General features: G+C 39.9%; 4 protein-coding genes across 5 annotated transcripts; 1 reads left to right on the top strand and 3 right to left on the bottom strand.

The window, feature by feature from the left end:
• The first annotated feature begins 4,042 nt into the window (after nt 1-4,042).
• On the top strand, nt 4,043-7,139 carry LOC105271617 (uncharacterized). The gene is made up of 4 exons (XM_011313276.1): nt 4,043-4,131; nt 4,188-4,407; nt 4,575-5,044; nt 5,112-7,139. The coding sequence occupies exons 1-4, from the start codon at nt 4,043-4,045 to the stop codon at nt 6,583-6,585; spliced, it is 2,253 nt and encodes a 750-aa protein (XP_011311578.1). The 3' UTR covers nt 6,586-7,139.
• Nucleotides 7,140-8,145: 1,006 nt separating this feature from the next.
• On the bottom strand, nt 8,146-11,415 carry Gsc (Goosecoid). The gene is made up of 3 exons (XM_011313270.1): nt 10,932-11,415; nt 9,902-10,191; nt 8,146-8,334 (listed from the first exon to the last, which is right to left on the bottom strand). Exons 1-3 carry the CDS (start codon nt 11,413-11,415, stop codon nt 8,146-8,148), a joined length of 963 nt encoding a protein of 320 aa, XP_011311572.1.
• Nucleotides 11,416-16,700: 5,285 nt separating this feature from the next.
• Tps1 (Trehalose-6-phosphate synthase 1) lies at nt 16,701-23,096 on the bottom strand. 2 transcript variants are annotated; one of them, XM_011313269.1, is made up of 7 exons: nt 22,679-23,096; nt 21,904-22,060; nt 19,482-20,566; nt 19,210-19,401; nt 18,472-18,799; nt 18,100-18,393; nt 16,701-18,020 (listed from the first exon to the last, which is right to left on the bottom strand). In XM_011313269.1, the coding sequence occupies exons 1-7, from the start codon at nt 22,792-22,794 to the stop codon at nt 17,781-17,783; spliced, it is 2,412 nt and encodes an 803-aa protein (XP_011311571.1). In that variant the 5' UTR covers nt 22,795-23,096; the 3' UTR covers nt 16,701-17,780. The 2 variants fall into 2 exon arrangements, with proteins under 2 accessions (XP_011311571.1, XP_011311569.1); XM_011313267.1 differs by having other exon boundaries at nt 18,469-18,799; nt 22,679-23,095.
• A 2,935-nt stretch (nt 23,097-26,031) lies between these two features.
• Nucleotides 26,032-27,385, bottom strand: eIF3k (eukaryotic translation initiation factor 3 subunit k). Its single transcript, XM_011313266.1, has 4 exons — nt 27,150-27,385; nt 26,862-27,081; nt 26,349-26,568; nt 26,032-26,223 (listed from the first exon to the last, which is right to left on the bottom strand). Exons 1-4 carry the CDS (start codon nt 27,200-27,202, stop codon nt 26,066-26,068), a joined length of 651 nt encoding a protein of 216 aa, XP_011311568.1. The 5' UTR covers nt 27,203-27,385; the 3' UTR covers nt 26,032-26,065.
• Nucleotides 27,386-27,742: the final 357 nt, after the last annotated feature.

The following is a 27,742-nucleotide window of genomic DNA, read 5'->3' as shown; positions in this document are numbered from 1 at the left end:
CAGACCAACAGGCGAGAAGCAAAAAAGGGGGTGGTGGGGTGAAAAGGGGAGGTTGAATGGAGAGAGGGGTGATGGGGAAGAGGGGGATCTATTGGTGATGCCAGGTGGTACATACAGAAAACGTTTTAAAGCCTCAAATTCTCCGGCTTACATCGGTATTGCCCCCCCACTTTCGTCACCCAATGGCAAATCCAACGTTTTGCAGTGACAGCTCCTGCGGCCGTTTTCTCATGTCCGTGGCCCTCGATTGGTCGACTCCAGGGTGAATAGTGGGCGTGGCCCTGTTCCAACAACCCCCGTCACTCAATCTCCCTCTCACCAACCCCTAGTCGGTAGAATTCTATCCACGGTTGTGATTCAATTTCTCCCAACCATCGCGAATCTATCTGTCCCACTCACCCACCCGACGATTTTCATTTCACCTGGTGGGCGACTCCGTCGACGGTAAAATAGTTGAAATACACATGGAAGGGATGAACCGTATCCGTGTCTAGCTTTGGATAATCGGTTCGCTTTGCTGATCTATCCCTTTGCATCCCCCGAGACTCACCATTATCGTACCTATTTATTAATATAATAATTTATTTATTATTCAATTCAATGACTATTTGAATAAATTATTTTTATAGACTCTTGGGCTCTCGTGGTATTCTTTCGGGAATCATTACGTAAATAAAAAATCCTGGTAATCCTAACATAATACTGACGCGGCGAGAAAAGGCTCGGGAAGGAAAAAATGGGAGAAAAAAGAAAACAGAATGTTAAAATCATCCGACAATGGGTTCTGGGCGTGGGGATTTTACGCGTCGTGGTGCATTATCGAATCCTGGGATCGAGTGAGATGGATTACGAGATGTTGAGGTAGGACCCACCCAGGAGCAAATGTTGGATAATACTTTGAGAAATGCCTTGGGAAAATTAAATAACTGATTTTAATCGCTCGATTTCATTCATCGGCTTTTTATCTCCATTCATTTCTCATGTTAACAATTATTTTCTACCATTTATTATTATTTAATCAATTAACCAATTAATTTTCAAATTTCCAAAATTTTCAACTCGAAAATGAAAGAATGGATAAAAGAATTTTATTAATCGATATTTATAATGATTTATGAAAAATATATTCTGATATATTTTTTTTGTAATCCCCGAGTAAAAAGTGGTGAATAAAAATTGGACGTAATATTACCGGTAATTATTTCCCAATATTTTCGTAATTTATAATTGAAATTTTCTGTTAAAAATCGGTAATCGCACGGGAATTGGTTAATTTCCCGTGAATATTTGTCGTGGGTGGTACATCGAGGGTTGACGATGGGTATCACAGAATGGCTTGAGGGTTGTGCAGCTGACGGCTCAATTATCTCGAGGGTGATGTTACACGCCCGACAAAAATCGTTTGCTCTTTTAATAACACCCACTGCAGGGAGAGTCCTCTCCTCACATTTAGCCCATTGTCCCGAGCTATTAGCACTTTGACTCCTGTCATATCACCCGACGATATCCCCGGTGGAGCCCCACCCGGTATAAAAATATTTTCAACCCCATAAAGAATTTTTTTTTTTGATTATCTTTTCTCTAGCGCGAGTGATATATCTTTCTCTTCTCTCATTTGATAAAGAGGAATACCGAAGGAGTCCACCAGCAGCTGAGTATAATTTCTTCAATGCTCTAATGGAAATGAAATCCCTTAGGACAAAGTATAAGGGGTGGTAGGTATAGGATAAACGAGGGCCGAAAGCGTTAAGCTGTGCCTCCAGGGCCCGGTGAGTGTTTATACCTGTGGTACACCCTGGTCTCTCACTTTCACAGCCATTTCATTTGATTACCACCTGGAGACTGTTGAGATACTCTTTATCCCCCCATCGTCTTGTCTGCACCATTATTATTAATCAAGATATTTATCATTACGTAGATTCACGGGAAAATTCAAACAAAATCGTGAATTCGTCCTGAGCGGTTTAATGACGTCACAACTCCGCAATGCGCGGGCATCCAGACGTCAGGAGTGAAGTTGCACGTGAAAAAACCCGAGGCTTAAGGTAAATAATGAAAATTTATACAGAATGCTTTCAATTACCCTTTGGCTTCTCTCGATTACAACCACTCGAATTTTCCATTAAAGGTTTACCTGGTGTTTCAACCGATCGACGAGATAGGAAAGGCTTTTCACCCAATAATGCAACAGCGGATGACCAACGGGTCTTATGGTGAGGGCCTCTCTGTGATTTAACCTTCGGAATATGCATTTTCAGTTAACGCTGGGAAATCGTGGGTTTCGCCCATCGCCCATGGCTATATCCCCCGGAATCAGTTGCCAGATTATTCTATTACCGCGTATCAACATTGGGGTTTGTTTGGTTTCAAAACAGCACTGGGGTACGCTCGACGCGCGTGCCAGGGCCAATTGTTTCAGCTATGCCCTGGCACAGATAAAGAATTTAACGTCGGGTAATTAAAAGGCTGGCGGGCTTCTAACGCTGATCAAAATATTATCTCAAACTCTTTTTCAAACGTTTCATTTATCGTCATCATTCCGGTATAATCCCTCATTAATTATTCTATATTGTCTCAATACGCAGCGACAAATACAACAACAATAATTATTGCAAAACGCTATTTTCTTTTTTATTTACAATCCTGGGAATTGACAAATTAAATTGAGAAAATTATCAAAAAATTTTTGGTTTTAAAAATATATTATTTTATTTAAATTTAAAATCAGTCATAAGTACAGGATGTAGTGATAGGATATCACCAGTCGGTGATATTTTTTTAATTATGGGATTGGATTGAAATTTCTGGGGTTTTAGAGATTATAAAATTTTTCGGGGGATGATAATTTTTCAAATTTCTTTTATAAAAATATTTTTGGTATTGATGATGGGGCTCAATTGATAAAGAGAAAATAGAGATTGAAAAGGAAAAATTACGCATCGGGTTAATGGGAATTTGGGGGACTGGGGGGTGGCAGGGGGTGGCAGCGTGAATTCACCTCGCGGCCCACTCGAAACAATAATAATCGGTGCACGGGGGTTCCATCCCCGTGACGCTCAACGAACCGGTAATTAAAATAAAATTAATTGGATTGTTCTGGGGTGCGCGCGTGCACCCATGTACCCCTTCGGCTATTTTCGAGGATGTGTGTCATGGTACGTGTATTACCGCCAATACTCACTGCATGACGTGCAACTGATACGAGATGGTTGTTTTTTTTTTTCGATGAAATAAAAATTAATTTTCTCGATCAATTAATGAAACCCCGCATTTTCAAGGGAATAATTACATTTTTTCAATCACCCCGCGTGCACTTCGTCGCTGGAAAAATTATTTAGTCCAGTCGAATAAATAATTTGTCAATTGCTATTTGCGCTCTCGATTGATTGAAGTAATTTCGAGTTTTTTTTTGGGGGGTTGAACGTTTTTTTACCCGCGGCTTTTGGAAATTGCTTTTTTGGAGGAGTCGGACATTTTTACGGGAATAATTTAATTTATATTTAATAATTGCCCGTGAAATTTTTCTGGTGAAAAATTCGAGTGATTATATCGTTATTTTTCATGGATAATTCCGGTAAAATTACGGAATGCGTTATTTCTGTTGGATATTTATTTTCGTGGGTAATCAATGGAGAAATCGTGCATTTCCATGGCGTAAAAGTGTTATTGGAGGCCGCAGAATCTCGTAATTTTATAAACACCCAGTAAAATCTAGCGTCACAGTAAAGGTTTCATCGAGATTGCCTTTCTGAGGTGTACGGCTTCGTCTGCGTTGTCGGGAAAATAATTACAAAATCAGGGACTACCCCCCGCAGTCTTTCTCCACGCATTGAAACCCACCCCTCCACCCACCCACCCATCCACCCCCACATCACCCACATTTATGATTTATAATTGCGGCTAAATCACCGCACGTTCAGATGTTCAAATTTTTTTTTCATTCCACATCTCCATTAGTTAACCCAAAAAATTCGTCGTGCCAGTCCTAGAAATGAGTGATAAAAGAGAAAAAATTCGGGACTGGAAGGGGAAAAGGGGGCAGATGGGGGAGAAAAGGGGGGTGAATCCGTACAGACGTGAAAAATGGCGGTGCGACGAGGAGGATCCCCTCTGGAGGGTCTACATGAAGTCGTAAGAATTGAAATTCAATAACATTCAGAGCGATATGATGCACGAAATGAATTCAGATATCTGGAGAGAGAGAGAAAACTTGAAAGGGACGACAAGTTCGATCATCGTCAGGCGAGTGAGCTTGCCAGGTTATCCGAAATCGTCAATGGGGATGTAACATCGTCTCACTGCTTTACGCTCGATACTTTCAATCTCAGTGAGCGAACACGACTGCCTGACCGTCTCAATTCCACCGAGAAAATCAGGATCTGGCGGAACATGAAAGCGGATACCCGAGTATTTATTCATCAATTCTCCCCGGAGAAGATTTCAATATCACAAAGCCAATTAAAAAAATAATAAATAAACAGAGCGAACTCATCCCGGTGGATAACGTCCCACTGAATTTATTTATTGTTATATTTCTGTTTTTATTTTTTATCATTTATTTGATGTTTTTAAAGACTGACGAGGAAGACGTGCCGGAGGCAGGGAGAGTCGAGAAAAAATTGTGGCCCTGTGTGTCCCGAGACTTCCACGAGGATCAGAAGCTCCTGGGGTTCCTGGAGAGGCGGAAATTGTTGGGGCTGTTGCCCTGTCAGGAGGGCTTTCCTGATGGCCCTGACGAGCTGGAGAATTTTGGAAATTTCAAGGAGCTGGGTCACGCGAGGATACCGGTGACCTGTCCTCGGGATGAAAAGTTGTTGGTGGTGGAGCGAGCCTCTGGGGAACGACCTGGTCTTGTTGATGGTGATTATATAATCGCTGAGGTGGGATCGGACCCTGAGGAGCCTCGAATCTACACACAAGTGTGCTTGAGGGGAACGAAGGGGATGCATCTGATTGAGTTGAGTGGGGTGAGAGCGAAAGAGAAGACCTGGAAGTTCTGCTTCTATCAGGCAATCGTTGCTCTCCTGGCGAAGACCCAGTTGAGGTCAGTGAACGATGAATTATTCAATTCACTGAGAAATTCTAATTCTGGAGGATAATGTGTCTTCTAGGTACAAATACGCGACGAGCTCGAACGTCGATTACATCTACGATCACGCGTGGATGATGTACATTCACACGGGTAGTCTCAACGTCACGAAGAAACTCCACCTGGACGATATCGTTGTTTACAATTACAAGTACTCGGGTGAGATCACCCTGGAGGATCAACTCAGTGTGCCCAATGTTTCAGGCGTCTGGACATTTCTGGAGCCATCAGTGAAAAAGATAAAGCTCCAGAGGCGTGGGGAACTCATGAAGATGACGGAAGAGCTCGGCTGGGAGAAGATCAATCACGATAATCCAGGCCCTGTCCACAGAGATACCGCATCAATTGAGAAATTCCTCGGGAGTATACCAGACTGCTGTCACAATTTCATCCTGAGAACCTGGAGATTTTGCCTGGCAATGTGGAAAGATGGTAATTTCTGGTATCTTTACAACCCCTATCGCTGCGATCCTCTCGGCTACTGGGATGACCACGGCAGTGCATGCATAATGAAGTTCACCTCGAGGAACACGTTAAACCGTCACACTGTTATCCTCCTGCTGCGTGCCTGCGCTTGCAAGCCCAACCCTATCAAAGCCCCTGAAGCTCCCGAAGATCCCCTCCTAATCCAGCTATTCAAGATAACGTACACCTGCGCCAAAATTCACAATCTCAAATTGCTGGAGCGCACCCCACCAAAATCGAGAGGCAAAAAATCATGGAAGGACGAGAATGTCAAGCCACTCCCTGAAAATCATCCTAGCCCTGTCGAGAAGTCGAGCTGGCTCAAGACCCAGCACATCATCTGGACAAAGTGCACAAAGGATGTAAAAAAAATAAAGTGGCACGAGTACAACGTTGACGAGCCACACAGGGTATTCTCCCTTTGGGGTGAAATACATCCGACGGAGGACATATTTTCACGGAAAAATCGTGGAAATCAGGTTTACGCTTGTTACGCTGTTGCTGCTGGTATGACTCGTATAATGGCACCGGAATATTGGACTCCGAAGACGCTCGATGCAATAGTCATGTGTGGAGACAGATATTACACGTTGAGTAGACATCAAAGTGATGGAGATACGTCAAAGGGTGAATTTGTTGCTGACTCGAGAATGCGCTTGTTACGTCACTTCAAGATCGGTGATATTCTCTTCGAGATTGACATTACGAAGGGCATGACGGGTCGTCTCTACACCGAGGAGTCACTCTGGAAAATTCTCGAGCAATTTTTCCTCAATCATTCATTCGTCATAATCACCTGCGAGAATTCGTGTCTTGGAGTATTCAAATTGTCGGGTGCCTATTTTATGATGGATGTTGATTCCGTTGGACCACCTGTTTTCACCCTTGGCGATGGGGTGGGGTATGTCGTCAGGGTGACGTCGTACAGGCGATTGATCGTCAGTCTGATCGTCACTATTGGAACGATTGAGTGCAGCGTCTTTTGTATTCGTCCTGTTGAGGTCCTGAAGATCCTTGATGTCGGCCCCTGATTCACCACAAGTGCACAACAAACAAAACTGATGTAGGTTTTCACGTCGGAGATGATGTCATTCGGTACCACTGGAAGTTATTCATACGGGAATCAATGAGAAGCCTCTGGACTCCACTATCGTCAGGTGCATCAATCGGTTGAGGAATGACAACAGCACTTCCGGGAGTACAATGTAATGTTTCAATTTAAAATTACTCGAGAATTGAAACTCTTATCAAGTTGGTTAGAAGAACTCGTGTAAAGGAACGAGTGGAGACCCGTGCAAATAGCCAGAGCAAATGTGGAAACAAAAGGGGAAAAATTTCATTATAATTTTATAAATATGTGGACTGCGGTTTCAAGAAAGGCTGCCGTTTTTTCTTCCATTTTCTTTCATTGAAAATTGAAAAAATTCATGAATCCTGAGTAAATACAATGGGCCATTATTTCCATCAGGAAACATATTATATATTTTCCATCCTCGGAAAATCTGGAAAATTTGTCACTTGATTAGTCTTCAATGAGAGCAACTCCTTTCCCATTACATCTGTACTTCAGTGAAAAAAATTGCGATCTAATCGGGTAATTTAAATAAAAAAATATATTCGCTGCAGTTACAATTAATTGCGGCTTTTTGATTATTCACAAAGGACGAAAGTGGTTAACTAGCTTTTCAAACTGGGCCCTTCACGCTCGGCCAACGCCACTGACTTTGGTCACCTGAATAATTGAGTCCCTCGTGAATTTCTTGGACGAAAATAAAGCCATCTGAGAGAGAGCACACGGGGATAGAAGGCACAACCACTTAAGTCGAGCGTCTTTAGGTCTCAACCGCTCTTGTACGACTCTCCTTCAACCAACGGGGGACCATTAAACTTGCACCGGGAATCGTCTTAGTTTCGGTACACCCCGAGGGTTTATGTACTTACCCCTGGAAACTCGGCTAACTTTACGGTGCGGCGAACTTCCACCCAAAACCCCCGCGTCCTTGTGTCCGTAATTGCCAACCCCTAGGCGAGGGGGTGGGAACAGGGGGTGGCCTGCTATTCTAACTATTTTTTTATTCATCCACTATCTCGTCCACTGTCTCGACAATTTGCTGAGGACCTCTTCAAATATTTTCGGAAAAAGAAAAGCAAAAAAGCACTCAATTCTGATTACACTGAATTTTTATAGAAATTTTTTTTAATTCAATGATTATCCCGTCTCAGGAGTCTTCGGAGAATTTATTAATAAAAATATTTATAATTTTTATAAAATATTTATGAGGGATATATTTTATATATTTTGAATTTTTTTTCGCGGGAAATCCCAGGAATTTCAAGTTGCGTTGTAAATTTGAGATTTTTCATTTGAATTTTGCACAATAATTTATTTCGTATTTATACACATTTATCAAGCATATGTACAGGTATGGTATTTACAAATTAAGGGCGTATGTACATGTTTTAGTTTAGAGGCTATTTTGATTTTTGTTTAGGGTTATCGTATTTTATTATAATGATAAAGTCGTTTTAGTGACGTTTTAGTTGTTATAAAAGGATTCACTGGGGTGAGGATAGCGGGATTTGGTGGTGAGCTACGCGACCTCCAGGTCTGAGCTGTCGGTGTCCGGGTCGTGCTGTCCATTGAGGGTGAGATGACCACGGGGTAGAGATGACAGGCCATCCTCTGTCCGCTGTCTTTGCTCCAGCTGTAATTTGCGCAAGCGCTCCTGCTCCTCTCGCTTCTGCTTGCGCCATTTTGCCCTGCGGTTCTTGAACCAAACCTGCAACAAAATGGCCGCCGTTACCTCAATGGTAATCCCGAGATAAAGGGATTACACAATCTCTAAATTGTTCGATAACACTATTAAATTTTATTACCGAGGGACAAGTGTTTTTCTCCGGGACAAATTACCCCTCGGTTAATAAATTTTTTTTTTCCTCTCGTTTTTACTTTTATTTGAATTTCTCTTCGAGACCGGTGTGTTTGGGGAGCCTCCCTCACGCGTGTAAATCAAATATCTCAGGTTTTTCCACCGTATATTTTCCTTCTTCGGAGGGAAATACGAGAGCTCAAGTTCTCGTACTAATTCTCAGCAAATAAAAACCATAGCTGCAGGTGTACACCATTTCCAGGTATATGTTGTCTCAATCTCGACGATGACGAGAAATTTTCAGGCCGCATGGGTGGTCTGTCACACGAATATTTACTCTAACATTTTACGTGAATTAAGGGGATAGAAAATGTTACTTTAACCAAAAAAAAGTATAAACAACAATTCCCCATCGAATAGCAAAAGTACATCGTCAGAGATAAAAAATGTGGAACAATAATTTTCGAGGCAATACGAATCAAAAAGAACTACAAATCATTTTTTCAACCCGAAAATTTCATTTTTTTTATACTTCGAGTTATTGATTTTAATATGAAAAACGAGAGAGATGGTAAAATATTCGTGATACTCTGAACGAATACGTGTGTATATTTAAATCCTCTCGTCTTGGGGGTGGTTCGCCCTTTTCGCGAATCATTGGAGCGCAGTGAAATGAGAATCGCACACCCATCGAGTTAAGCCACAACCGAGGAAAGCGACAACAATGCGAGTGAATATATTCTAGAAAAATATTCGTATAAAGAGAACGAGAAAAAAAAACGAAATTTTCATTTAAAAAAAAAATTCACCCGGTGAATTTCAAGTGAAATGACTCACCGCAGATTAAAATGCGAACGGGGAATAGTCAGATGTGCAATATAATTTAAATAATTAAAACACAAGTGCAGAGGAATTACTGGGAATTAAATAAATTATCTCCGGAGCTTTTAATCTAGTGCGCAATCGGGTTAATATCGACCTCCATTATTAATTCGTCAATCCGGAAAATTCTTCGTTTCGGTAATCGGTTTTTTAATTAATCCCCAGGTAATTCCGTTACTCTGAATTATTTCATTAAAATCTCCTCTCAACTTAGTTGATTGTTTAATTTTGTTATTAATAATGCAATTCCTTTGAATATTCTCCAATAAAAAAAAAACCAAATGAAAGAGAATATTTCCTATTTCGTTGAAACAATTATCTCGCTGGAATTAAAATAACCGAGGGTTAGTCCCCCCATCTGAAGCCTCAAGTTTTCACAGATAAATTGTCCGTGACGTGATGTTTGTCTATCACCGAAACCCGATAGTTGTCCGAAGGGTTCGAGATGAAAAAAGCAATTTGTCAGTTGAAACTTGTCCATTAGGGTGTGGTTCAAGGTCACCAGTTTACCGATGAATTATTTATTCAAGGGTGACAACTCAATCGACGATTCCCCCATACCGGAAAGATTGGAAATAATTTTTATTCTATTTACCTCGATCCTTTCCTCCTTGAGGTCAACCTGGAGTGCAAGCTGTTCACGCAACAGGACATCCGGGTAGTGTGTTTTATCGAATGTCGCCTCCAGCTGCTCCAACTGCTCCTCCGTGAATATTGTTCTGTGTCTTCGCTTTCGTTTTGTCATTGGGCCGATTCCTGGGCCATTGGCACTCATTTGATAAGGGTGTGTTGTGTGATAAAATGCTGGTTGTCCATGGAGGGATACACCCGCTGCTGCCATCGCAGCTACATACCCTCCGGAGTAGAGACCAGGGTATGCAGCAGCTGAAGGTTCAAAAATATTTTTCAAATCCGCCAGATCGATCATTTTAATTAAAAAAAAGAAATAATAATAATTTACACACTCGAAGAAATCCGCAGGACATCAAATCATTTTTTACAATCATCTTTTTTTTTATATTATCCATTAAATATTGATGGAATAATTTAATGTAGTTTTGATTTCTAATGGATTATGTTAATTACTGTTATTATTTGTTTATGACTTGAATTTTTACTCGGGGGTAATGATGATTTGCAGAAAGCTTTCAGGCGCCCCAGAAAATCCTAAAACTCTCATCTGCGTACCCCAGAGACGCTGATAAATCCGTTCACAATAATTCCCAAAAAATCCATCACATTTTCATACTCTCCCCGTCTCCGGGATGTACCAAGTGCGAGTAAAAAATGCCGAGTTTACGCTTCTCAGGGTTTGAAAAGATATTTCGCCGCGACGTGTCCCAGGGGATTTTTTTTTCTCCGCGGATGGACTCGAACGGATTTAACTAAGAAGGCGACCCATGAAAAACGCGTTATTAAAAGAAAAAAAAATATATCTGATATACGCGATATATTGTATAAAGAAATTATATCAATATTAATACATAATATATTTTTATATGCGCGGTATATAATAGAATATATCGCAATATATTGGAGTATGTGGAAAAATTCGAAATGAAAAATTATTTTGAATTATATCTGGATATATTAATATTGATATATTGATGCATGGATGATCATACCCAAAAAATCGGCTGGTGTAAAGGCAAGATGATGCAGTTGCTGCTGAAGTGGGTGAATAGCGGGTGTTCTCGGTGGTGAGCCGACGGTCTCCGGACACCCCTGGAGAATAGATAATCCACTGGTGCTTGTTGCTGGGGTACCACTGACACTACCTGTCGGTCTCGGAGCTAAAATACTGTCAATAGTGAAGAGAGACGCCGGCGATGACATCGATGCGGAATTACCAGCTTTACCAATTTGCTCTCGACGATGTCTCGTACCATCAGGACTCCCCGGACTGCGCGTTATCTCCTTACCCGATAATTCCGCTCTCAATTTTTGTTGAATACTCTCTGGTGAGTAATTGTAAAGATACCGATGATGATGGCCGTGATGATGATGATGATTTGATGACAATGACGGGGTATCGTGGAGAGGACTCGACGGCTCCGTCATTGGGGAATGAGATCTTGGTGAATCACCGGCGTATGTACTCTCCACCATGTTAATTATCATCAATCACTGGCACTCGTATTTTTTTCATTCAATAATATTTAATCCGCGGATGATTCAATTTTTTTTTTTATTAACACACCCGATTTAACTCTCCCCCTCCCGGATTAATCACTCGATGTTATTTTTTTATTTTAATCAACGGAATATTGTGGAATCATTGAAATCACTATTATTCACAGCACGATGGATTTTATTGGACGGCAAAAAAAATATAGGTATTATATAATTGAAAAAATATATCAGTCATCGGGATAACTCGGAGGTTTCGCACGATTAGTGTCCAGTGTGGAGGAGAGAATGACTCGATGATATACGATGGTTTCTTGTTTCTCGAGAGTGACAGGATTTCACGGCGTGATTCCCCCTACCCCTGGATTTTCATCTACCCTCGCTATTCAATTGTACACAGGGGAGAAACAACCCCCCCATCACCACTGGGAAATTCCGGGGATGCGACTGGACGATAGGCGGGGCTTTATCCTAATTCTTTTTTTTTAGCCACGCCCATCACCATGACACCCTCTCTCGGGGGCTTTGGTACGTGCGGGATATAACGGTGAGAAGGATGCTGAGACTGGGAATCCGGTCGAGGATTCGTGATCTTCTCAGAATTCAATATTTTTTTTTACCCACTATTTTCGGGAAGTTATTATTCATTGCGTTCTGCAAAATCGATATAATTATTATGATATATCACAGATGAGAATTATGTATTGACTTTTTTTTTCATCGATATCTCGATATAATCTGATATATCATATAATACGATATCGATATACACGGAAATAAATATAGAATCAAATATAATAAAATCTATAATACCATATATTTATTATTTCAGGATATATCAACACCGGAGGATATATAATATATCCGATTACACATCATCCCTTTATTAAAATGACTTAAAGTATTCGATAACGAGTTTTTTTAAATTCTTTCTGCCCGAAATTTTTTTCTCTCCACTCTCCCGTGATAATCGATAAGAATTATTATTCAAATGCCCATCTCCTGGTAATGCCCATTAATACGAAAATTCACGAGGGGTGAGAGTGAAAGAGGCTGATGTTAAGAAAAAAAAAAATCCAAAAGCAGATCTGGATGCGTTTCTGTAAAGACTGCATGTGTGCAGGAGAAAATAATAATAATAATAATGTATATGTGGTGATCGGTGGAAAATCTGTTGGGCCTGATCCTAATCCACGCGTTAATCGTTTGGTACTATCCGGTCCTTTAAGATTCGTGTTTGCACGGAGATCCCTACCAATCTAATGTTTGACAATGCGTTAAATCTGGGGGTCCATTATTGTCCCAAAGAGCCCCCCCTCCATCCCCTCTCACCCTCCCCCTCCAGACCACCCCGTGTACCACCCATTGTCGATTGTATCTGTAATATTTTCGTGATATTTTCGGCTAATTCCTGTTATTTATTTCTGTATCATCAATTGTTTATTTGTATTTGTTTAAATATTTTTTTAATGATCTTAGAGAACACCGGGAATGTTTATAAATAAATTATAGTTTCAGCCGTTTTTTTAATATTTATTTCTGATGTTTTCAATTTTTTTCAGAAGAGGGATATATTTATATTTATTAAATATAGGAACAAATTGTAATAATGATGATTGTGATGAATATTTTATTTTTTTTTTAGGTGTCGTGAGTGGGTAATTATTGGATTAGAATTGGGATGGCAATTATTTTAATTTTATTGACGCTGGGGCTGATATTTTTATTCGGTATATCCGTGATAAAATGGTGGACGTCAGGGCAATGTGTGGGATTCGGGATTATCCTCCATGCGGGATTACCGTGTATATTTTGGATGGACGAGGGGATGATTTTCATCCCAACACCGCGAATTTCCACCAGATGAATTATTTTCACAAGGATATACAATCGTCACCGCCCAAAATTTATCCACAACGAATCATTAATTAGCGATTAAAAATATTATCCATTAATTAACATTTGAACAAAATAAAAAATATACTCAATAAAAATGTGAATAAATATTTTCCCATTTTTACAAAATATAAAAATTTTTGAGTCCCCCGTAGCTGTTTTGAATTATCGATATTTCCAAGAATGTGAAAAAATCCGGAAAAACATGAAATCCCTCTCACCGTGAAAAAAAAAAAATATATTTGTTGAGGAGAATAAAAATGGGCGTCCCGGGGTGAGTGAAATTTAGAAGCAAGAATGGGGCAAAATAAAACGCTGGATTATTCTCCCAGGATCAATTTCCATTGGCTTTATGAATTCACCAATATTTCGCCTTTTTTCTCGTCTCGTTGAGACTTAAAACTTGGCCAAGGCAAAAAGGCGCGCCCAGTCAAGTGTAACCGCTCCACTAATAAGTCCTCTTCGCTACTTTTTTTTTTTCTCTTTTCTCTTCCTTTATTCCTCATTCACTGGGGGGTTGAAAGTCTTCAATTTACCCCCGGGGAATAATCGACAGGTTCTCTGCACTTATAAATGTTGGCCTTTACAGGTATCCCGCTGTTACCGCCGGTCCATCCACTTAGCACGCTCCTTAGACGTGAAAACATCTGTATTGTCACTGTATTAGCGCCGTGAAAATTTTCAAGAAGAAAAAAATATATTAAAATAAATAAACAGGGGAAAGATAACCCCCGTGAAAATTTTTTCAAATCAAAATACCGAAATTCTTGATGAAACCTTTCATCTCTCACCGCCTCTAAACAGATATAAACATAATAATGTTTAATGAGGTACATTAAACATCATAAAAGTCCCTGAAAAGAAATCCGAATATTTTTATTCAGGGATACGTGGATTATCGTCTCCGTCAATATTTGCCCTTCTCTCTTTTTTTTTCCTCAATTCTTATTTCCGACGCGCAACAATAATTCCATTCCTCCATGGATAAAACGCGTATTAATTCCCCAAATCAATCACTCAATCGTAATTAATATACAATTAATGTATGAATATGCGCAGGAGATGTACCAGGAAAGAAAATTCCCCCAATATTTTTGGGTTAATTTAAAAAAAAAAATGACAGGGCGATGTGCAGTAGTCATCCCGTTTCAATTTACTCCAGCGTACGTTAATTACTTTAATTATTACATCGCTGTCAAAGGCTGATCGGAAATGCACTGTTCCACCTGTACAGACGTGAAATAGTCCATCGAGGGGTTGGAGGGTGGGTGGGTGGTTGGGTGGTTATGACCGAGGCGCGATAGACCGTTTCGCCAATTAATTTTCCATAATTGGACGAGGCAACATGTGTCTGTCGTACATTTTGTTTCCCCATACGATTGCTCCACACAACTCACATCAATTTCCATCTCTCTCAATATTCACTGTACGTTTCACTCGGATTGAGGAGAAAGGGGTGAGTCTATCACCGGAAAACCTCGACGTGCAAACTCATTAGTCGCTGATGGTGGCCGCTCTTGCGTATTTTCAAATCGTTTGGGAAACCAATTAACTGTGTTTTTTTTTTCTCTGCTATCTATTCCATTTGTTTTTCCATGGCACTACCACCAAGCTATGCAACTCGAATAGACAGAATCAATAATTACAAGAATAGAAATTAAATGTAATCAATGACCATCAATTATCTGAGTGAAATAAAAAAAAATGATGGTGGTAATAGCGTCATCATCTGATAGTGGAACGAATTATCCTTGGATATTGTTGAGGTTTAATCCCCATGCGACATGGAAACCTCATCGTGCGAGCCAGTAGTGTAAACATTGACAGGGAAATATGTACCCCCAACTGCATTCACCACCAAACCTCTTGTTTTTTCAATGGGTTATACAGTAGTATCACTCGTACGGCCCTCCATGGCCCCATTATCCCCAGATTTACTCCAAAAACACTTGAAATCTACCATCAATTAAGGAACAATCCAACGGAGATCATCACGAGCCACAATCTCCCTTCAAAAAATCATATCTCCAGATTCATGAGACTCGAATAATTTCCCCGATTATTATATTACCCGAAATGTCAACACAAAAGCTAAACTTTCCACTCTCAATCCATCTCGTGTATGTACAGAGGGTTGAGATCCCTGGTAGAATGGAAGAATGCTAGTCGGCTCTCTCCGATGTTGTTTAGTCTGAAAATACGTCATTGTTTCAGAACGATAAAAAATTCAGCGCTCGGGTAATTACACTCTGGAAGAGAGAGGAGGAGATAGAGATCGATTGGACCCAGGCCCCGAGGCGAAATTTTCCACTGGGTTACTGACTTAGGGCCAGTCCTCTCAAATCCATTGGTATCATCGAATTAAATACGTCACCTTATCAGTAAATCTCATCAACTGGTACTTATATTTTATATATTTAATGCGACAACCTGAATTTAAGCATATTACTCAATGGGGTAAGAATACAGCACACATCCAGAACTATCCCACATACCCCTACCTCCCAGTAATCCCGTATAAACATTCCTCAAAGCCCAAAAGACGAAAACACTTTAAAGAAATATAAAAAAAGCCCCGGGAATAATAAAGAAATCGCTCGTGCGTGGCAATTGAAAATCTTGGTTCTCTTTCCAAAACCATTTCCGTCTCGTGGTTTCATGATGGCTGTGTGTGTAGCCCTCAAAGGCAAATAATCCTTCGTGGTATTGAGACGAGGGCATAATATACTGGAGGATAAAAAAAAAATACACGGAAGCAAGCCACAGATCTGGCGAGTGAGACAAATTCTCTTCATCTATCCTCTACTCCATTCTGAAAAAGGTAAAGGCGAGTGCTGTTTGCCTTTTATTAAACTGTTGTTAAACGCTGCCTTTCTTCATACACAATTGAATCGGCAAAACGCCGGAGATAATGCCACTGGGATTCTCAGTTCTCTCATCTCTCCCGTACTCTCGAGAAAATCTTAGTCCCCATTGTGGAATGGGGATGTCTCCCTCCAGCCAGTTATTCCCAGCCTGAAATGGACACCGTGTAATCGCTCTTTTATACGGTGTTGGTTTTACCTGTGGAAATGTGAAAAAAAAAAGAAGGCATTGCCCTCTCGTGACTGCTTCCAGGGGCCCAGGAACACCCCCCGATGAGAAGGGAATTGCCAGTTGCATTGAATATTCTGTGTATTTTTGGAGAAATGTTTAGGGGGTGTGTTGTATTCAGTAATTCTTATGCTCAATGAAAATATTTGGATGGTTAGCGAATGAGAGGTACGCCCCGTGCTTTCAATGCTGAAATTCATACGGATTTTCGTTCAGATATTTTCAATGCATCTGACATTTGGGGATGTGAAAATAGGAATGAGTTATTCACCAAATAAATTCGTATTTTCCGGTATATTTACACCGATAAAGGGCGCGTACAAAATGTATATTTCAATTTTACATTCAAGCAATAACATGCTTTTCATTTATTTGTACATTTTCGGAGTATTACATGATTATTTTTCTCCTATTCATTTGGTTACGGTTTTATTTCAACGCAATCCTTCGTGATCAATTGTTTAATGATCGTTAACAATGTTGAACTAATAAATATGATTATTTGTTTTATTGTTGGGTTTATCGAGAAAGTAAGGATTGACTTTTGTGGGGATATGGATTTTTAATGCGTACTGAATACTAGGAGTTCCGCAGTGATATGGAACAAATTATCTGGTGAATATTATATTTCATCCACCCATTCGCTCTCTTCATACAAAAATACTCTTTCCATTGTATAAGTACATTGATGCACGTATTACAACGGTATCAACATGAATTTATAATCGATTTTCATCATCTCAATGATAACATTACATTTTCTTAATGACTAACTGCTTGACGTGACTCGTGACCGTTCTATGAAAAGGTACATGATTTTTAAAAAAACACTTGACTCGGTTGAAAAATATATCGTATAAAATCTGTTTAATATTTCGTATCAAATATCTGTTTTATTCACCCACTTTGAATCCCATATGTTCTCCACTGCGGTGAGATTTATAATTAATCCACTATCTAATAACGAGATTACTTTCATTTAGAAAAAAGACAACATTTTCCAGACTTGTTAATCAGAAGCACCTAATCCTACATTCTCATCACTTTGAGCGATACGGATTCTACATCTACACCTAAATACTATAACTGAGTGGATTCGCCATCGACCGCAGTCGTTAACCGAAGAAAAAAGAAACGAAAACTCTAAAAAAAAAATGTATAAACTCGCGTCACACGGACTGTTCACAATAAATTCGAAAAATCATTTCAATCCCAATAAGACCCGCTCTTAGGGGAACAGAAAAGAAATGATTGTATAATAAGATTGTATCAACAGCAGTCTCTTGAAATCCGCTCACACCTAAACACTAAACATTAATGAATATCTCGATAGATCTATTGGGGCCTCACGTCAATTAGGAAGCGAGTGATTGTGGCTCGGTGAATGACATTTCCATTGTGATACCACCACTGCTACGTCTGTACCTGTTTGGTATATCGTTGTTGTTGTTTCTGGGTTTGCGTCTGCTGAGATGTCGCTCAACCCACTTCAACATCGTCAGAACAGAATCAGTACTTGGAAGTCTTCTCTCCGCTGATGTGCGTATAATATGAGAGGAAGTAACACGAAAAGTGGCAGCCATTCCCTTCAATGCCTGATTATAAAACAACATATATTAATTAAATTCTTACCTCGCAGTTTCGATTGGTTAAAAGAAATGAATGATCATTCACCTTCATAGCATCCTCATCAGTGACATCATCCCCAGCATATATAATTCTGATTCTCTCGCTCCAGTCCAATCCAAAGGCAGTTCGTAATATGTAAATCGATGCACGCCCCTTGTTCCACTCGACTGGTGGTTTAGCTTCAAGGGCGCAGTGTGCAGGACACGGTTTGAAGCCAGCCTCTTCAATCAGTCTCTTCGCATGCTCGATCATTCTGGGTCTACCCTCCATAGGAGTCTCACGATAATGAAAAGTAAGTAGTGCACCCTTATTCTCTACCCAAGCGCCATCCTTGCACAGCTGAAACAACCACCAATTAGAATCATTCCCGCAGAAAATACTGTACACATACTAAAATCAGTCAGTCAATCTTACTACCTGGTCCTGAAGGGCTTGCATCAGACTAGCAACTTTGCCCTCTAGCTCTGCTGGCATTGGATGAACAAATTTACTCCCATCAGGATGAAGAATCTCTAGGCCATGATTGCCAGCATACGTTATTCCCTCGATACCCACCATACTCTTCACATTACTCACATTTCTCCCTGATACAATGGCAATGTAAACGTCTGACATGTTGCTCAACCTCTGGAGTACATTTCTCGTCTCCAGCGGTAGTATAGCTAGATCGGGATGTGTTGCTATTGGAGCTAGTGTACCATCGTAATCGAGGAGCAATGCCAATTTGTGATTATCACCGATGTACCTGGGGGACATGTATCGTCAATTGACCGTTACTCGGCTTTCGTCCATGATTCGGGTTATCGACTGGTCCGTGGGTGAGAGCAATCGTTCAACAATTCATGATTACTTGAATCTTTGTATCACATTCTCATTAATAAGCTCAAATCATCAATTTTTTTGTCCATTCATTATGTATCCACCCATTAATTATAAGCGACATTATTATCGCTCCCTCCCCACGTCATTGTCGTACCCGAGTCATGCTGACATGATTGTGCAACAACATATTTGTTTGTAGACGAGATCAAAAGAAAGAGAGATAATTGTTATCAGGGTGGTGGAAGAGGGGAAATAAATATTTTTTTTCATGCGTGTGTTTTGTACCCAAGATCTAGCCAAAATTTATGAGGCTACAATGCATTTGATATTTACTTGCTCAAGTAATCGTCAAAGTCGTCCATCGTCACTGGTTGCATCACCGTTGCACCGACGGAGTCTCGCTCCTCCAGAGAGCCCATCACCTGGAGGAAGGACTTCATCCAGTAGTTGACGTCGTAAAGGCGCTCTCTGCGTCTCAAGTGGTTCATTCGGAGGGTGCGCTCGTCCTCGGGCATGGTGAGAGCTCTGAAAATACAACTCATTGATTGGTTTTGCAACAAGTGATTCAGCTTCTGGTCAAATAAATAAACCGCAAGTTCGTTCACCTGTGGATGACCTCAGCTGCATCATCGATCTCGTAAGGATTACAGATTAGGGCCTCGTGCATCATTTCACCAGCACCGGCAAACGGCGAGACGATTAAAACACCAGGAGGATCATTGATTTGACAAGCGACGAACTCCTTAGCGACGAGATTCATGCCATCCCTCAATGGTGTCACCAGAGCGACTGCAGCATCTCTGTAGAACGCAGCGAGTTCATCCTGACTGACGCAACCGTAAATATACCTGATGGGAGACCAATTCGGTGTGGTAAATCTACCGTTGATGGAGCCAATCAGCTGATCCATCTCCAGCTTCAACTCCTGGTACTCCCTGACATCGGTTCTCGAGGGGACAGCCACCTGGAGCATGGTGACTTGCTCTCGGTGCTCAGGGTGCTTCTCCAGGAGCATCTCGAAGGCCTTGAGCCGATGAACCAAACCCTTGGTGTAATCCAACCGATCCACCCCCAGGACAATCTTCTGATTGGTCATGAGGACTTTGGGGGCTTGTTCTGCGAGAGATACAAATCTGTCGAAGGGTATGCCAATGGGCAGGGGTCGAACCCTCACTGTCCTACCACCGTGATCCACCAGGAGATTCTTCCTGTCGACACGACAACCAAGACACCTCTGACAGCAATCAACGAAATTCAGGCAATAATCCTGAATGTGAAAGCCCACCATATCGCAGCCGAGCATCCCCTGGAGGATCTCGTCCGCCCATGGGAACAGTCGGAAGATGTCCCAGGGTGGAAATGGGATGTGGAGGAAAAAGCCGAGCTTCAGGTTAAGATCCTTCTCGTCAGCTGCTTGTCGAATCCAATTGGCTGCGAGCATCAAGTGATAATCGTGAATCCATACTAATGGCGTACCATTTGTCTGCTTCGTCTGCTCCTCGCTGACCTTCTCCAGGGCGCGCACTGTTTTCGCCGCGAATTCTTTGTTAACGGCGACGTACGCACGCCAGTGCTCGGCGATGAAGGTCGCACGATCTGGCATCGAGTGAAATAGCGGCCAGAAGGTGCCATTGCAACAGCCGTTGTAATACGCGTCGAATATGTCGGGCTCAACATGAACTGCCACCACCTGTAGGTTATGTTGCGTTAAGGATAAAATTGTGGGAATCCCCGGATTTGTGGAGATGTAAATGGTATTGTTTTCGCGGGAGATTTATCTTAGTGTCAATTACTGGTGTTAATAATAGGCTGATTTATGCAGTCCCATGCCGATGATGACCCCCCATGTCTTCACGCAACGTCGACTTCAGTATTATTTATTAATAATCAGCTGTTATCGGGGGCGATTATTTAATGACAGTCTCAACGCGGTTATTGGCTGCTAGTGACGATTCGCGGGCTCGACCACTCGAGTCTCTCTCTTACGTCCCGACTTTTCTCGTTATTCATTATGTGTCCTCATAAATATGTCACTGATTGGATGAATCAGGTCGCCATAATAAGATAAATAATGGAATATGGGTACAATTGAATAAATAAATATCAAGAAGCAGAAATGCTTCATGAAATTCTTTGTGAGGGAAAGGAAATTATTACCGCAAGGGAAAAATATCGCAAATTATTATTTTACAACAATTAAACATCGAAGCTCGAATATTTTAACAATAAATTGTACCCACTGTGTACTCTTCTCATTAAATCTGAAACAATTTATTTAATTACTCCGTTTTATGGATTTATTTCTCGGAGAAATGCGTCTCGCATCCCATGGCTATCACTGGGCCCGTTGATAAATAATCTTGACCCAAATAAATAATCAAGCGTTTGGCTTTCTCGGGAATTATCGGAGTAGTTTAAAATTTCTCTACCCTTTGATTTATCAATCCCCCTGAACTACCCGAGTCCTTTCAATGCACTCGGAACAGGATTATGATTTCAATTAAAACAATTTACAGATATGCAGATAGTGCAATCAAACGATAACCCAGAACCTCTCCACTGATTAATTCAACACATGGTCTCCTGTCAGGTCAACAAAAAACGTTTGACTGCAAATTGATATCGAATGACATCGAACGTGAGAATTGACGAAGGTCAGAGCTGTGAACTATTTGTTGTCAATATTGTTGAGTCTGTGGTGTTATCTAACCGATGGATTGTGACGGGATTTTTTTTTCTCTCTCTCTCAGAGATGTGAATCATCGGGAGAGATTTACATTAGAGAAGACGGAATCGTCTAACAGCGTTAATCAGTCTTGATTGTATTAATACTAATTATCATCAGGAATATATAATTTTTAAAAGTAAAATGACGTTCATTACAGCAATCCGAAAAATATATGATATATCCTATAATTATTTTTATTAATATTACATCGTATTAATATTAAATTTATAATTTACAGTATATCATATAGGTGTTGATATATAGTTGGGAGGAAAAATAAAAATAGATGAAAAATTTACCTTGCTCGACAGCAATCCAGCGGTTGGTGTCTTGTCATTAGGATCCGACTCTGGAATAGGCTCATTAGGATTCTCCATGTGAACACCCGGCCATCCAACCCACAGGCCATTTCCACTTATCACAACCGGTGCAACAGCAGTCACAAGTCCTCCAGCACTAAATATATCCCAGAAAAAAATCATTCATCCTCTCAATCACATCTCAATCACCATTGATTAGAAGAATATAATCATGCTAAATTATCGGTTAGACTTTGATCGCTTTTCACTAAAAAATCCACTCATCAATTTTCCCTCCAATTGCCTCCAGAAATTGATAAGCAGAACCTACGTTAACACGTAAACAGACACGATTGTTGGCAAACATGTCTCTTTTATCCGTTCAGTCTTCTCACTTCATGAAAAAACAAATATTGGGAATATAAAAATTATCTACCCGATTGCCAGTCACGTGGGACTCATTTTATTCTGCATATTGAATTTTTATTTCTCGTTTGTTTACACGAACCTCGGGGAGAGATCTTTCGTTAATAGGATCAACATTTAGTACTCTGATAACCGTTTGCCCCTTGATCAACATGTTTTTCTCTATTTCTCATAACATTGCCGATTGATTATTTAAATTTTTTAATTCTTCATGCCATTTTTGCGCTTTTTCCTGTCGATGTGCGAGACTATTTTTCATATGACGAGATTTCCTTTTAAAATAAAAAAAGTTAACAACTTTTAATCCGCGTATTCATCAATATTGATATATTTAATAAATTCTGCTCACCTTGCTTTACGCTCCAATAACCCAGAGTCCTCATTCCTCTTCAAAACGAATGGTAACCTGTTGCTCACGACAATCATACTTCCGTTGGAGGTGTACGTCCGTGTCTCTGTAGACATTTTGCCCCAAATCAATGATTATGATTGGCAATTAAAAATCTTCTCATCCACAAATCAACAAATTTTATTAAATAAACAAATGCACTGATTCCGGTGAGTGACTCAGCTAGAGACCCATGACCACTGACTCTTCAGACTCATCAGCATCACAACCAGAATGATAATCTATAGGGGATGATTTAAGCTGTGATTATTGTTATGTGTGACAAAGGATGTCTGAGAGCCAGAGTAGGACTGAAGTTGAAACGTCTCAGTGCCTTATGTTTATTCGTTTCAACTCGTACCAACGATTTGGTCCAAAGTGCGCTTTTTGCGGGGACTCGGTATCGAAAAGACCGGAGGCCACGACCCCATATACCCATCCATCGTTAATTTCCCCTTACCTCTCCACCCTCTCCTCCACCACCTCCTCCTCCCCCCTTTGCCCCCACCATCGTGTACGCCACTATCCTCTATTTACCCTCATAATGACACCCCCGCATTCCCTTACGATTCGACCCCGCCAGGGGTTATCGGTATCACTTCAATTTCACGAGGGTATTATGAAGAATTAATAAATAGGAAAAAAAAAAATTATTTCGATACTTTGACGACATTTTAATTCCGTGGCACATACGACCTTTTTGAATTCGTTGTACGATTTATCGGAGTGGTTTATCGATTTTAATTTTCTTTTTTTTTTACTGTTTTGGGATTTATCGGAATTTTTTTTTTAATTCGACGAACAATTGATTGGAGTAATTACGGGAGTTCCTTGTTGAATTATTTTTTTTATTCGGTGTATAGAAAATATTTCGATATTCCCCGGAATTTCCAAAACAAATCGATTAATTTTGGAGATAATTTTGAGATAAGAACGAATTGTTCAATTATTATTGCATTAATAATGTCAGTTGATCATTATTAAATAATAATTGAATAATTTTTTCTATCAGATACTGCATGAAAGACTGAAATTCCTCTTCGAGGTAGTGATAAATGTTTGAGTGATTTCGGATTTTTCCGTGGCCTTTGAGCACCCACAGCTGATAAATTAAATAGAAAATGTAGTTTTCTGTACGATGCACCCGAAAATTCTGGTTTTATCATGTATAAACCAGTGATGGTACGTAATCGTGGAAATACCACGTAGACACAGCATCAAAATGTCTTATCATTCCCAGAACTTGATCGTACATCGACGACATTTTCGTCGATAGTTTTTAAAAATTCGAGGCCATCTCGTATTGACTTTTGCATTAAAAGATAAATTATCCGTCCTTGAGATGCAACAGCAATGTTTTGGCACGATATCAGCACATGCTCGCATCATGTTTCATTTCCTCGACTATTACTCACCGATTCACGGAGATTAAATCGCGATAGCAATTACGAGGGGCTATTCGTTAATTTATTACTTTACAGATGCAATTAACCTGCGTATCAATAAAAAAAAACCGGTTCCTTCAGGCCGTTAACGGCTTTGGTTGTTAAAAGTTTTTTGCTTTTCCTTAAAAAAAAGAAAAACATCATTTATTCAATTAATTTCGTCTATTTTTAATCTAAAATTACGATAATTATTAATATAATTAATTATTCACGGTGATTATTCATTTATTGATGTCTCTGTTATTTTTTTCTTCGTAGAAATGAAAAATATTTTTTTGTGTTTATTATCCCAATAGATACGGCGTGACATAATCTTGATTACCCCAAGCCCTGAAATTACGACTAACGGAATGATTGTGTCACTCATGGATCTACGATCACTCTCCCGCCATGTGATGATAATGATTTCAATATTGTATATCAAATAGTCAAGAGATTTCCATGGAAAAGAAAAATTTCCTCAGACGTCAGTGATGGGAGGAAAATTAATGATTAAATTGTGACCTCATTTCCACGATTGCACGTGTCAAACTTGACACTTCATACCCGTCACGTGGGTCTTCATCTATTTTTTACCCCATGATTTTTTTAGGGCGCATTTTATCTCAAATGCGCAATACAACGAAATAATTAAAACGAACACTTGATCCGTCAATTTCTCAATATTTATAGCCAAGCTGTCTCATCGGATTGATAAGTTTCCTCATTCCTATCAATTCACCTCCGGGCAAATCCCCAGATATTATCCCCGGATTACTCCACAACAAAGAGATTAAAAGATATTCTGAGAAAAATTTTTCCCTTTACGAGCTGCTAATGCCTGACTAATTACTCCATTCCATCAATCGCTGAATATCTCTGAATCTACAGGATCTACCAAAATTTTTATAGAAACCTAATTTGAAGAGAGAATCAAGGCCATCAAAAAAGGTCTTTACAAAAATTTCGATATATCCCCCGAATTCCGTGATATTTCACAAAAATACTCACCACCAGAATCATCTCTTACCCTTCACTCTGAGCTGTCAATTATCACTCAATTTTCCGTTCGCGTCGATGCCATATTCTCTCGACATTTCAACCGTATTGAATAAAAAAAATAATGAGTCATCGCTGGAATAAACTGTTGTTCCTATTTTAAGATGAGGGATTTTATTGATTTGTGGATTTCAGGGTGAGGCTGTCGAGGCGTTGTCATGCTAGGACACAGGGCGAACAGAAGGATGACATCGATAGCATTAAAATGATAATTAAAATTCCGAAAGTACAGAATATATTCGATATATTCGATATATTCGATATATTCGATATACTCCTGAGATATATTAGTGCATCCTAGACACTGTCTGGGGATTATTTACGTCAAAAGATAAATTCCTTGCCTGTTATGCAATCGGAATTGAAATTTTCCGGTTTATGTGTCTGCAGTGTGAAACTTCGAGAATGTGATGATCACGTGGCTATCACGATGGCTTTTTTTTTTCACTTGAATCTTCTCGCGACGACGGGGTAATACTGAGGACGTAATACTGTTTGAGATTGCCGGTGTCTGGGTGTAATCCTTTGAGGAAGGCTCCGGGTTTTTCGATTGTGAAAATACATCGCGAATGTGAGGACTCAGGTAGCGCCCCCTTGGACACCAGATCATTGCGATTGCGCAATGAGAAATGAAAGGAAAATTATTCTAGGGAAAATTTCAATTGTCTTTGACATTTCCTTTATAATTGTTTAACTCCCGTTGTCTCCAGGTGTTGGAAATTTCGGTATTTAATTGATGGGACTCCACGATTTTTATTTTTTTAATTTCTTCGGCTTTTTTTTGGATTTTTCAAGGAATGCGTAATTAGGGGTTGAATGATTTGAGTGAAATTGAAATATCAATGGAATTTATTGGGAATTAGAGTTACAGACATGCGGCCATGAGACCGGCGACGTTTTCGAAATCAATTTTCTCGGTTATATTTTTTGTCTTGATGTTCTCGTCTTGATTTGCGATGAAAATCACGCTCTTGCTTTGCTCCTGCCACCCGTATTTCTTCACCCAGTGTTTCAGCGTTGAGTCTGAAAAGTGATTGAGTGAAAAATAAAATTTTTAATCATCTCTATTTTTGTTTATATTATTTTAAAAATGGAAATTTTGTGGAAGGGACTATTGAACATTTTTAGACAAGAGTTTGAGGATTTACCATCGACACTCCCGAGCAATTGCGCAAGCAGACTCTTATCAATTGTCTGAAAGGTAATGCCTACGACGTGACACACAAATTTTCGGATTGAGTCCTGAAAACCCACGATTTTATCGCACAACTCCGACATCGATATCATTCTGTCCCAGAATTGCTGGAAGTCGCACTGCTCCAGGATATCGCCCAGATAAATAATCTGACTAATGGGATCTTGCTGCATCTAAAATCATTTTATAATAATAATTTGTTACAATAAATATATAAATAATGCGAAATAATTCCCAACGGAACGATAATTATATTTAAAACCGGTCAATTATCTCGGATTCCACGAATTTCACAGAATTTTTCGTAAAAACTTTTTTCTAGAGCTAATCAAAGCCTGCAAAAAAGCTCATTATAAAAATTCCGCTATTTCCATTAGATCCGGATATATTTGGATGTGAAACTCATAATTGGAAATATAATCGTTTCGCGGTGAATTTTGGAATGAAGTTTTGACGTTTCACTCACGATTTTCTCACTGAGGAGGCACTTGCAGAGGACGAAATCCGTGTGAGGGAGATTCGTAAGGGCCTTGAGAAGGATTTGACAGGTGACGTGAATGTCAAATCGCTGAGGATTCAGCTGGTACAGCTTGAGAAGTGCCAAATTCGCCTCCAGGTCGTAGGCATTCTCCCTGGCCTGCAGCTCCACGTATTTCTCGAGGGTCATTAAATTCTCAGGATTGTACCTATTGATGTCCTCGATATTAATATCATTGAAACATAATCTGAGGCTTCTTTCGATCGATTTACTCACCTTTCGATACTCCTCAGCATCACTGCAATATTCTGCCTCATAGTCTCCGCCATTTCGTTAGTTATCGCTTTTTAATTACTTGATTGCTCTAAATATTAAATATTTTAGTTATTAAACATGGAAAACCCTTCAGATTATTGAAAGGTTATGTGGACCTGAAGCGTGCATTAATCCCTGAAGTTGGTTTCGAATTATTTCAGGGGAACCACCAGATTTTCTAGGGATTTTTTCACAACCTGACTCGTTTAAAAAAGTAAAAAAATCAATTATTATTAACAATTTGTAGAAAGTTCTAATTGAGGAAAGTGAAATTTTTCGTTTTTAACATTGATGGGAAAATGATTTATTTGGGGTCCTAGCTTCATCGTGTCCTCTTGCCCCTGGGGGCACCCCGAAGAAGATTGACTAAAGTGGAGGCTCAGTTCTGGGGGTTTAAGTCACCCCAGCGGCATGGCAGTACTGCAGAGGGACGGCGCCACACGCAATGCTGAGCTGTTCATTGGGGAAGTCACATCTTGTGGAATTTCAAAGAAAAAAAATTAAAATTCATTGAAGATATACCACTAATGAAATTATTATTTTAAATGAGCGCG

This window comes from Fopius arisanus, unplaced genomic scaffold (assembly GCF_000806365.1).
Source record: "Fopius arisanus strain USDA-PBARC FA_bdor unplaced genomic scaffold, ASM80636v1 scaffold00113, whole genome shotgun sequence".
NCBI classification, from domain to species: domain Eukaryota; kingdom Metazoa; phylum Arthropoda; class Insecta; order Hymenoptera; family Braconidae; genus Fopius; species Fopius arisanus.
Note: the sequence above shows the minus strand (reverse complement) of the source record. Positions and strands in the feature narration are given on the sequence as shown.